The sequence below is a fragment of the Arachis hypogaea genome, chromosome 15, assembly GCF_003086295.3.
Source record: "Arachis hypogaea cultivar Tifrunner chromosome 15, arahy.Tifrunner.gnm2.J5K5, whole genome shotgun sequence".
In the NCBI taxonomy this organism is placed as follows: Eukaryota; Viridiplantae; Streptophyta; class Magnoliopsida; order Fabales; family Fabaceae; genus Arachis; species Arachis hypogaea.
Window position 1 is genome coordinate 135,897,678 of NC_092050.1, and position 11,892 is coordinate 135,909,569.

Genomic DNA, 11,892 nt, shown 5'->3' on the forward strand with positions numbered 1-11,892 from the left:
GAAAATCCGTCTGTAAATCCGTCAGTAAACTAAAATAATTTTTTTTATTTTTCCAATTACAAAATAAACTTGTTTTCATACAAAATAAATATAAATTTAATACAATTTTTTATCTAATTTGTATTTGAATATTTATAATATTACAAAAAATAAACAAATTCATCGTATTATAAAACTAAAAGAAAATTATTATAAACAAGCAAGTCAATATAATTCAAAACATAAACAAAGTATATTATCAACTATAATCCTTAGTATATTGTTCAACCATACTAAATTTTACACAATTTTACATATATTACAGAAAGATTAACTGAATTCTTTCTCAAAAAATGGACATGCATGAATCAGCATCCATCAGCCATATGTGCATGAATTCTTGAACCTGATAGGTTTTGATTCAGAAGAGTTGATCACCAAAGGAAAAGTAATTTCATTATGGTGCTTTGTTCTTACTAGTTTCCCCACCACATTCCCTCTTGAACGAATCTCAAGGTCCATAGCATCCTTATTCCCATTAGATTCCTCAACAGCAGCTTCTTCTGAATCACATCCACTTCCTGTTGGATTAGAATCTAGTTCATTGTAAACAGAATCTTTTCAGAAAAATTATTAATCAAAACTTATTAAATCATTAATTCATTTCTTTCCATCCTCTATATATCTTTTTTAATCAAAACAAATAAACCAAAGTTCTTACAAGTTCAAGAAGGAGATTTCCGTTCAGCTGCTCCAAGCTTCTCACCTGTATATTGTAAAATTTAATTAAACCAACAATAATCATTCATCAAAGAAATAACTAAAGCAATATTATTATTATGTGATTGACCACAATTACTGCTCACCTTTTTCCAACAGGTTTCAGTTCAAGTTCTGATCACATGGAACTGTGAAAAACAACCGAAAAATTTAAAATTATATGCCACATTAATCTAAATCCTACAGGATAAGAAATCTTTAGATATGAAACATGGATTATGCAGCTGAATCACCAATATATAACTTATATATTGTTTTTAAAAAAATGAGATAAATCAAAATAGTGTATTGTTGTTTAATTTGCTTTTAAACTTGAATTTTGACTCTTTCTAAACGCAAGTTCTGTGTGGAGAGCATTTTTCTTGGTCAAAGTGATTCTGGCAACCAAAAACAAACAAGCAAGCTTAGATCTTGCAAATAATTATAGATTTCTTCTTAGCAGATATTAATGAGACATACTTAAACTAAAGCAATTTGCAATGCAAAAGACATACTTAAACTATATAATTGCAAGTTTCTTTTCTTTTCTTCCTCCAATTTGATTACTCCATTTCCACTTTCCATTTTCTCTTTATGATAAATTTTAACCTCATTTAACTTCATTTGCTGACGTCAAATAAGTGCTGATTAAAAAACTAAACAGCTCTTAGTCTACTATGAATGCTGCTATTTTTATATCCGAATAAATAATGTCACTACTGCTTGATCACATAAATTGTTCATCTGGTAACTACTTGATTAGATTATTTCTTTGGTGATAAAGTAAGAAAGAACATCCAAAAGGTATTAGGCAAAAAAGGGTATGCAAAGGAAGCACTTAAAAACCTGATCTACCATGACTGGATGCCATTCAACTTAATTTTCGGTAGATGCTTTTTGTTATAAATCTAAAGAACCAATAGGAAGTGGTGGCCAACCTATCTATCTTCCAAAAAATGATAATAAAATAATGAAACCAAAGAACCATGACCAAAGGAAAGCTTTTTGACTTAAAAAATAAGAAAGCAACATGGAAAAGATAATACCCAGGTGACTTTAATTTAAGCACATATTCTCCAATTCACAAAAACAATCATGCCTAATATACTCACTGCAATCACGTTAGATTTAATTAATCAGAACATGGAAAAACAATATGAATATTACATACTCTGGCATGAATGAACTCCTCAACTCGATCAGTGGCGAACCAGCCAAGAAGGCGTGGACCCTGACCGTGCTTTGAAATGCTCTCAAAAGTTTGGATTTCATCCTCCCTGTTGAAGAAAACCTCAACACCTTCGCCGTATAATCGGACTAGAACCCTTCTGAGATGGCCATCACTTTTGGCTGGCAAGTTTATCTCGAAAACCTCATTAGTCATTGCTCCCTTCAAAGGTTTGACCTGCAAGAAACTCACATCGATGACATCCCCCAAATCTGCAGCCACTGTGGCAAGAATCTCCATAATCTCTTCATGAGATGCAAAGCCTTTCAGCAATTCAACTGTTTTTATTACCATCTCTACTGAACAACCAATCAATACCAAAGATTTGTCTGGATCAAAAACAGAGGAAATCAGAACAGATAACTAACTTTTTTCTATGCATGCACCACAAAGACCATTGAGAAACAGAATTGACGATCTAGTGTGAAATTCGCACTGCTTAATGTAGAAAAATATAGAATTGAGATTTTAACAATTCACCTAATACAAAGAAATTCAGAGCTAAATTCGCTGGTATAAGAACCCCCATGCACCATGAGAAACAGAGATTAGATGTCAGTTTATTTTCACACCAAATATCTGAAAAAGAAGTTACTTTTAACTATATAAAACACCTAATTAGATGTCAGTTTAAAAAATAATTTTACATAAAATTTACAGAATCAAGCTCTTTAACAAGAACCCTGCTAACCCGGCCCGACCTAGCTTAAGTCCCATGAAGAGGGTTGATCCCTTAGCAAATGTTTTTTCTGTTCCCTGGATTCATTGATTAAGGAACCAAGATATTTATCACCTTACCAATCCCACATTAGTATTCTCTTATTCTATCAAATCCAATCTTTTACCCAAACCATTCAAGTAGCAAGCATGAACACAACTACTTTTACAAATGTAGCAAAACATGACTGAATATTTGATTATAGTTTCTACATATTAGCAAAGTCATTACCTTCCTAGGAGTGACATTATATGTAGAAACACCAGTTATTGGAGTGGAACTTTTGTTTTCAGCCGTATAAAATGCGAGGGCACTTTCTCCAGGCTTGACTCTTACCTATTAGAATAATCAAATAATGCTACATTACCAATCTAGTAAGTGTTAACCGTAAATGCAACTAGAACCAGATCAGAAAATACTATATCAGTCTCTATAGAAATTAAATTGTGACAACCAAGCTTTTTTATTTAATATGATAATCAACAGTTCTCTCCAAGCTAGCAGAATGGAACTTTAATACAATAATATAATATAAGTAAACTTAATGGTTCCAAGAAATTATAAGTAAAAGTTCGTCAACGAATACTTGCACAAGTTATAATTCTATTTCCTGATGGAAATACAGCATACATGCAGTAAGGTGTTAAGTAAAGAAAAACCTCTCTTTGAGTAGGAATAAACTTCCATGGCATGCCATCAGCAATATCAGCATTGAACTGCACTACAATTTTCCTGATAAAAATATAGTAACTCATCAAACTAGCAGTCTATTACAACCGTATCAAAGTCAACTTCTAAAACGAAGAGCCTAATTGAGGTTTATTGACTAATGCCTTGTAAGCATATCACTTATTGAATCATTATTCACTTGTCCCTTGACAAAACCAAATGTGAAGTCCCAAGGTTGATATAGCAAGTGTAGTGCAATGTACCAAATATATCATAGGGCTTAAGAAATATAGTAGAACAGTAGTCTTGCATAAATTTCCAATATTGCAAAAAGTGGCACAGAATTCGAACCAGTAAAAACATTTTTTTTTAAATAAGATACTTGGAAATTGATCAACTATTGCTAATAAACATATATTCTTCAACCTGAGGAAATAGAAATCACAAAAAAAGTCCTGCAAACATCTACCAGTAAAAAGGTAGAATATAAGAAGTAGAAAGTAACACCTTGTGGCAACTGATGGAATGAGTGAAAACACTGATGGAATGACTTTGTACTCAATTCCTGGTCAAGCTTTGACAATTGTCTTGTAGAAGTGAAAAAATGTTGGAACCCAATATTACAACTAATGGACTTGTAACTTGATACTTCAGAAACAATAGATAGGCACCTAAATCAAAAACAAAATTATACACCACTGACAACTTGCTAGAATTGAAACTATTACTTTTACTATTATCTATTATTATTATTTTTTCTCTGGAAGTCAAACTTTAGAGAGGCAAAAACGGTACCCAGCACATACGTGAATCTTTATAGTTAGAAAAATCACTAAAATCTTTATAATAAGGTTCTCACCCTTAAATATAAGAATTAGTAACAAGAACTATCACATGTCTATTAGAATTGAACATGGATTTGGAAATGAAATTTAGTTCCTTTTATTATTGTGCAGTATTGACGTTAATTCATCAAAAAAGTTATGCACCACTATATAGAATAAAAAGAATGGCTTAAAAGAAAAATGCAATGACTGCTTTTAAAAATAGATTAAGAAAAAAAAGTAATGAATCTGTAACTGGTAACAGAGAACAAGCCTATGAGAAGCAAATTCTTGGACAACCAAGTGTAGACTCTGAAGAAAATAACATGCTGACACAAAATAAATATACAAGGTAATTATTGATCAATAATCAGCCAAGGTTGACATATAGCAGGTATACCCATGATGTTCATAATGATGCCAGAACCAAGGGAAAGAAGCACAGTTTCAGGAATTCCAAGAGTAGCAGCAAGTGCTAAAGAAGTTGATACTGAAGGAATACGCCTCTTGCTTTGGTATTTGCCACCAAAATCTAGATGATACCAAAGTGGAACAAAACCGTCAGTAGAGGCATCTAAAGAAGGGAACCTATGACCATGTCTGAAAAACTAGTCAGACTATTAAAGAGGTGTAGCTTTCTTATAAAGCTTACTACTTTCATCAGTTTGACTGGAATCCTTGCTGATCAGTGCCTGTTCCTCGGCAACAAAGGATGTGGTAATATTAAGTAAAGGAATGTTAAATATTTTTGACACCAAATTAAACACAGAAGTTGAAACCCCAACTGCAGCCAATTCAGCAGGCCCTGCATATATAAATATAATTAAGGGGGATTTGTCACTACAACAACAATCATCAATCAAATGTATGTCCAAACAAACAGAACCTAAGACAAGCAAATACTTGTAACCATCATCACCAACTACAATTACAAGATTACAACTATCTATTAAATAAACAACAAACTAGCAATTCAGAATGGGCTTCCAGGGTGAGAATAAAATTAAGCCAAATAAGCTGCAGGCAGATAAATTACAATTCCATACTTTCGACTAGTTTAAAACAAGAAAATGCAAACCAATAAATAAAATTAATTTAATCAAATTAGCTTACTTTATACAAGAGTATGTTTGAGTTAATGATTTAAGTGACTATTAATAGAAAGTTACTAATAACTAACTAACTAATTCACCATCTGTAATAATAAGTACCTATGTGACCGACAAACGTTGTGTCGATCAGTGAGGTAAGTGGATCAGCTGCCAATGGCAAAGCAGCAGGTAGTGCAATGGACAGTATTTCCTTCCCCAGTTCATCAAATTTAAGCCACCCATCTCTGTTCAAAGCAGGGATATTAAACTTCAAAACTCCAATTTACATGCAAATAACCTAAAAATAGAAAAGAAAGACAAACTTTTTAACTGAAAATTATCAGTCACACATTAAATCAGATTCAAAGAAAGAGAAAGCAGAAACTTTATCAAATTAAATCCTGTTTAATAACCAAAAATGAAAAAAGAAATTAAATACAAGGCAACATATTGTTCAAGTAAAATTTCAAACAGTTTTGCATGAAACATATATGACAACAGAAAATGCATATTGATGAGCGGATATTTTATACGCTTTTTGGGGCTAATTTCATATAGTTTTGAGTATGTTTTAGTTAGTTTTTAGTCTATTTTTATTAGTTTTTAGGAAAAATTCATATTTCTGGACTTTACTATGAGTTGTGTGTTTTTCTGTAATTTTAGGTATTTTTCTGGCTGAAATTGAAGGAGCTGAGCAAAAATCCGATTTAGGCTGAAAAAGGACTGCTGATGCTGTTGGATTCTGACCTCCCTGCACTCAAAGTGGATTTTCTAGAGCTACAGAACTCGAAATGGCATGCTTCCAATTACGTTGGAAAGTAGACATCCAGGGCTTTCCAGCAATATATAATAGTCCATACTTTGCACAAGAATAGACGACATAAACTGGCGTTCAACGCCAGTTCTCTGCCCAATTCTGGCGTCCAGCGCCAGAAAAGGATAAAAAACTGGAGTTGAACGCCCAAACTGGCATAAAAACTGGCGTTCAACTCCACAAATGGCCTCTGCACGTGTATTGCTTAAGTCTCAGCCCAGCACACACCAAGTGGGCCCCAGAAGTGGATCTCTGCATCATCCATCATAGTCTACTCATATTTTGTAACCCTAGGCTACTAATTTAGTATTTAAACAACTTTTAGAAACCTATTTTGCATCTCATGACATTTTCAGATCTAAACTTTATATTCTCTGACGGCATGAGTCTCTAAACCCCATTGTTGGGGGTGAGGAGCTCTGCTGTGTCTCGATGAATTAATGCAAGTATTTCTGTTTTCCATTCAAACACGCTTGTTCCTATCTAAGATGTTCATTCGCGCTTACTTGTGATGAAGGTGATGATCTGTGACACTCATCACCTTCCTCAACCCATGAACGTGTGCCTGACAACCACCTCCGTTCTATATACGATTGAATGAGTATCTCTTAGATTCCTTAATCAGAATCTCCGTGATATAAGCTAGAACTAATGGCGGCATTCATGAGAATCCGGAAAGTCTAAACCTTGTCTGTGGTATTCCGAGTAGGATTCAAGGATTGAATGACTGTGACGAGCTTTAAACTCCTGAAGGCTGGGCGTTAGTGACAGACGCAAAAGGATAGTAAATCCTATTCCAACCGGATCGAGAACCAACCGGTGATTAGCCGTGCTGTGACAGAGCGCGTGAGCGTAGTTTTCACTGGAAGGATGGAAGGTAGCCATTGACAACGGTGATCCACCAACACACAGCTTGCCATAGGAGGACGTGCGTGCGTGAACAAGAAGACAGAGGAAAGCAGAGATTCAGAAGACAAAGCATCTCCAAAACTCCAACATATTCTCCATTACTGCATAACAAGTAACCTTTAATCCATGCTCTATTGTCTATTTGCAATTCAACTGATAAACATAATTGACTTCCTGACTAAGATTTACAAGATAACCATAGATTGCTTCAAACCAACAATCTCCGTGGGATTCGACCCTTACTCACGTGAGGTATTACTTGGACGACCCAGTGTACTTGCTGGTTAGTGGTACGCGTTGTGAAAAGTGTGATTCACAATTCGTGCACCAAGTTTTTGGCGCCGTTGCCGGGGATTGTTCGTGTTTGAACAACTGACGGATTATTTTGTTGCTTAGATTAGGAAAAAAATCTTTCTTTTTGGTTTAGAGTCTTTTATTATTTATCCCTTGTTAAAACACTTTAAATTTATAGCTCAGTTAATTAGAACGTGGTGTTTATGTTCATGATAATTGGCTATCATATTTTTTAAAACCTTTTTCAAAAATAATTTTTCTATTAAATCCTGTGCCAAACTTTAAGTTTGGTGTTTTCTTGTTGATTTCCCTTTGGTTTTCGAAAATTTTGGTTTGGTTTTCTAAAAATTTTAAGTTTGGTGTTCTTTCTTCATGTTCTTGTGTTCTTGTGAGTCTTCAAAGTGTTCTTGAGTTTTCCTTGTGTCTTGATCTTAAAATTTTTAAGTTTGGTGTTCCTTGGTGTTTTCCCTCTAAAATTTTCAAAAACAAGGAGCATTAGATCTAAAAATTTTAAATCTTGTACTATCTTATTGTTTTTCTCTCTCCTCACTAAATTCAAAAAAAAAAATCTTTTCAAAATATCTCTTCTAACTTCCTAACTTCTTATCTTTTCAAAATTTGTTTCAACTAACCAACTAACTTTTTGTTTGTTTCTTAACTTTCTCAAAACTACCTAACTAACTCTCTCTCTCTCTCTAATTTTCGAAAATATCTTCCCTCTTTTTCAAAAAATTTCTTTTTTTTTTACTAATTAATTTTTATTTAAAAAAAATTTCAAATTCTTTTTAGTTATTTTATTTTATTTAAGTATTTACTTCTTATAAAATAAAATAAATAAAAAGATAAATCAGTCCAAGTTATATCCATATATCCATCATGGACATAAGTGGAAATGAACAGTCCAGGAGGACTCTGGGGTCATATTCTAACCCCTCTACTGCTTCATATGGGAGTAGCATATGCATACCCTCCATTGGAGTTAGTAGCTTTGAGTTGAATCCTCAGCTCATTATCATGGTGCAGCAAAGTTGCCAGTATTCCGGTCTTCCACAGGAAGAACCTACAGAGTTTCTGGCACAATTTTTACAAATTGCTGACACAGTACATGATAAGGAAATAGATCAGGATGTCTACAGACTATTACTATTTCCATTTGCTGTAAAAGATCAAGCTAAGAGGTGGTTAAATAACCAACCTAAGGCCAGCATAAGAACATGGAAACAACTGACAGAAAAATTCCTGAATCAGTATTTTCCTCCAAAAAGGATGACACAGCTAAGGCTGGACATCCAAGGCTTTAAACAAGGAGATAATGAATCTCTTTATGATGCCTGGGAGAGATACAGAGAGATGCTACGAAAATGCCCCTCTGAAATGTTTTCAGAGTGGGTTCAGTTAGACATCTTCTACTATGGGCTTGCAGAAGGAGCTCAGATGTCTCTAGATTACTCAGCTGGTGGATCTATCCATATGAGAAAGACAATTGAAGAGGCTCAAGAGCTCATTGATACAGTTGCCAGGAATCAGCATCTGTATCTAAGCAGCAACCCTTCCATGAATGAAGAGGTTAAAACAGTAACTGCTGAATTCAGTACTGTAAAACAAGCTGCTGAATTCAATCAGCAATTGGATTTTCTAACAAAGCAGCTAGCTGAATTCAAGGATAGGCTACAGGAGACAAGGATAGCTAACATACAGATGGACGGACAGTTTAAGCAAACAAAGCAGCAGCTATCAAGGCAAATAGCAGAAGAATGCCAAGCAGTTCAATTAAGAAGTGGGAAAACATTAAATACCCCACCTCAAGGGATCAAAAATTCAAGAAATGAGCAACCCACCAAAGATTCACCTGAGGACAGTAAGAGCCCAGGGAAAAATAATTCTGGCACTAAAACGCCAGAAAAGGGGTGAAAGGCTGGCGCTGAACGCCCAGACCATGCCCAAAACTGGCGTTCAGCGCCAGAAACAAGGCAGGATTGGCGTTCAACGCCAGAAATAGGCAAGAATCTGGCGTTGAACGCCCAAATGGGGCAGAATCCAGTGTTGAACGCCCAAAATGGGCACATTTCTGGCGTTCAGGCGCCAGGAACAGACAGTGAGCTGGCATCTAATGTCACTCCAGCTTCTGACTCTGGCACTCAATTGCCAGTGAGGGATCAGACACACACAAGTGCTGATAACAACCCCTCTAAAAAGGCTTCTTTAACCACTAAGGTTGAGGAGTATAAAGCCAAGATACCTTATCCTCAAAAACTCCGGAAAGAGGAGCAGGATAAGCAATTTGCTCGCTTTGCAGATTATCTAAGGACTCTTGAAATAAAGATTCCATTTGCAGAGGCACTTGAGCAAATACCTTCTTATGCCAAGTTCATGAAAGAGATCTTGAGTCATAAAAAGGAGTGGAGAGAAACAGAAAGAGTTCTCCTCACTGAAGAATGTAGTGCAGTCATTCTGAAAAGCTTTCCTGAAAAGCTTAAAGACCCTGGGAGTTTTCTGATACCATGCATATTAGAAGGTGATTGCACCAAGATAGCTTTATGCGATCTTGGGGCAAGCATCAACCTGATACCTGCATCCACTATCAGGAAGCTTGGCTTAACTGAAGAAGTTAAACCAACCCGGATATGTCTCCAACTTGCTGATGGTTCCACTAAATACCCATCAGGCATGATTGAGGACATGATTGTCAGAGTTGGGCCATTCGCCTTTCCCACTGACTTTGTTGTGCTGGAAATGGAGGAGCACAAGAGTGCTACTCTCATTCTAGGAAGACCCTTCCTAGCAACTGGACGATCCCTCATTGATGTCCAACAAGGGGAAATAACCCTGAGAGTCAATGATGATGAGTTTAAGTTGAACGCTGTCAAAGCCATGCAGCATCCAGACACATCAACAGACTGCATGAAAGTTGATCTCATTGACTCTTTGGTAGAAGAGATCAACATGGCTGAGAGTCTCGAATCAGAGTTGGAAGACATCTTTAAAGATGTTCAGCCTGATTTGGAGGATTCAGAGGACATGAAAGAGCCTCTGAACTTTCTTCTGAAAGAGGAAAAACCTCCTAAACCCGAGCTCAAGCCACTACCACCATCCTTGAAATATGCATTTCTGGGAGAAGGTGACACTTTTCCAGTGATCATAAGCTCTGCTTTAAATTCACAGGAAGAGGAAGCATTTATTCAAGTGCTAAGGACACACAAGACAGCTCTTGGGTGGTCCATAGGTGACCTTAAGGGCATAAGCCCAGCTAGATGCATGCACAAAATCCTATTGGAGGATAATGCCAAACCAGTGGTTCAACCACAGAGGCGGCTAAATCCAGCCATGAAGGAAGTGGTGCAGAAAGAGGTCACCAAGCTACTAGAGGCTGGGATTATTTATCCTATTTCTGATAGCCCCTGGGTGAGCCCTGTTCAAGTCGTCCCAAAAAAGGGAGGCATGACAGTGATTCATAATGAAAAAAATGAACTGGTTCCCACAAGAACAGTTACAGGGTGGCGCATGTGTATTGACTACAGAAGGCTCAATACAGCCACCAGAAAGGATCATTTTCCTTTACCATTCATAGACCAGATGCTAGAGAGACTAGCAGGTCATGATTATTACTGCTTTTTGGATGGCTATTCAGGCTATAACCAGATTGCAGTGGATCCCCAGGATCAAGAGAAAACAGCATTCACATGCCCATCTGGAGTGTTTGCTTATAGAAGGATGCCATTTGGGCTATGTAATGCGCCTGCAACCTTCCAGAGATGCATGCTCTCTATTTTCTCTGACATGGTGGAAAAATTTTTGGAAGTCTTCATGGATGACTTCTCAGTATATGGAGACTCATTCAGCTCCTGTCTTGATCACCTGAAACTTGTTCTGAAAAGATGCCAAGAAACTAACCTAGTTTTAAACTGGGAAAAGTGTCACTTCATGGTGACTGAAGGAATTGTTCTTGGGCATAAAATCTCAAACAAGGGAATAGAGGTGGATCAAGCAAAAATAGAGGTAATTGAAAAATTACCACCACCTGCCAATGTTAAGGCAATCAGAAGCTTTCTGGGGCATGCAGGATTCTATAGGAGGTTTATAAAGGATTTTTCAAAAATCGCAAAACCTCTAAGCAATCTGCTAGCTGCTGACACGCCATTTGTGTTTGACACAGCATGCCTGCAGGCGTTTGAAACGCTGAAAGCTAAGCTAGTCACAGCACCAGTCATTTCTGCACCAGACTGGACATTGCCATTTAAGTTAATGTGTGATGCCAGTGATCATGACATTGGTGTAGTATTGGGACAGAGGCATGACAAGCTTCTGCATGTCATTTGCTATGCCAGTCGCGTTCTGAATGACGCCCAGAAAAATTACACAACCACAGAAAAAGAATTACTTGTAGTGGTTTACGCCATTGACAAGTTCAGATCATACTTAGTAGGATCAAAAGTGATTGTGTATACTGATCATGCTGCTCTTAAATATCTACTCACAAAGCAGGATTCAAAACCCAGGCTCATCAGATGGGTATTGCTTCTGCAAGAGTTTGATATAGAAATAAGAGACAGAAAAGGGACAGAGAACCAAGTGGCTGATCATCTGTCCCGGATAGAGCCAGTGGAAGG

At 36.4% G+C, this 11,892-nt stretch overlaps 1 protein-coding gene across 1 annotated transcript; it reads right to left on the reverse strand.

The window, feature by feature from the left end:
- Positions 1–210: 210 nt before the first annotated feature.
- On the reverse strand, positions 211–3,573 carry LOC114925422 (probable choline kinase 2). Its single transcript, XM_072218422.1, has 6 exons — positions 3,344–3,573; positions 2,916–3,020; positions 1,910–2,295; positions 846–887; positions 701–745; positions 211–575 (listed from the first exon to the last, which is right to left on the reverse strand). Exons 3-4 carry the CDS (start codon positions 2,258–2,260, stop codon positions 867–869), a joined length of 372 nt encoding a protein of 123 aa, XP_072074523.1. The 5' UTR covers positions 2,261–2,295; positions 2,916–3,020; positions 3,344–3,573; the 3' UTR covers positions 211–575; positions 701–745; positions 846–866.
- Between the last annotated feature and the right edge of the window lie 8,319 nt (positions 3,574–11,892).

What these genes read in the sequence shown, in the direction of transcription:
- LOC114925422 (XM_072218422.1), bottom strand. Translation starts at nt 2,260, where the DNA reads ATGGTAATAAAAACAGTTGAATTGCTGAAAGGCTTTGCATCTCATGAA. An exon ending in AGGAGTTCATTCATGCCAGA is followed by an intron (nt 888 to 1,909) that starts GTATGTAATATT and finishes TGTTTTTCACAG; the next exon opens with TTCCATGTGATCAGAACTTG.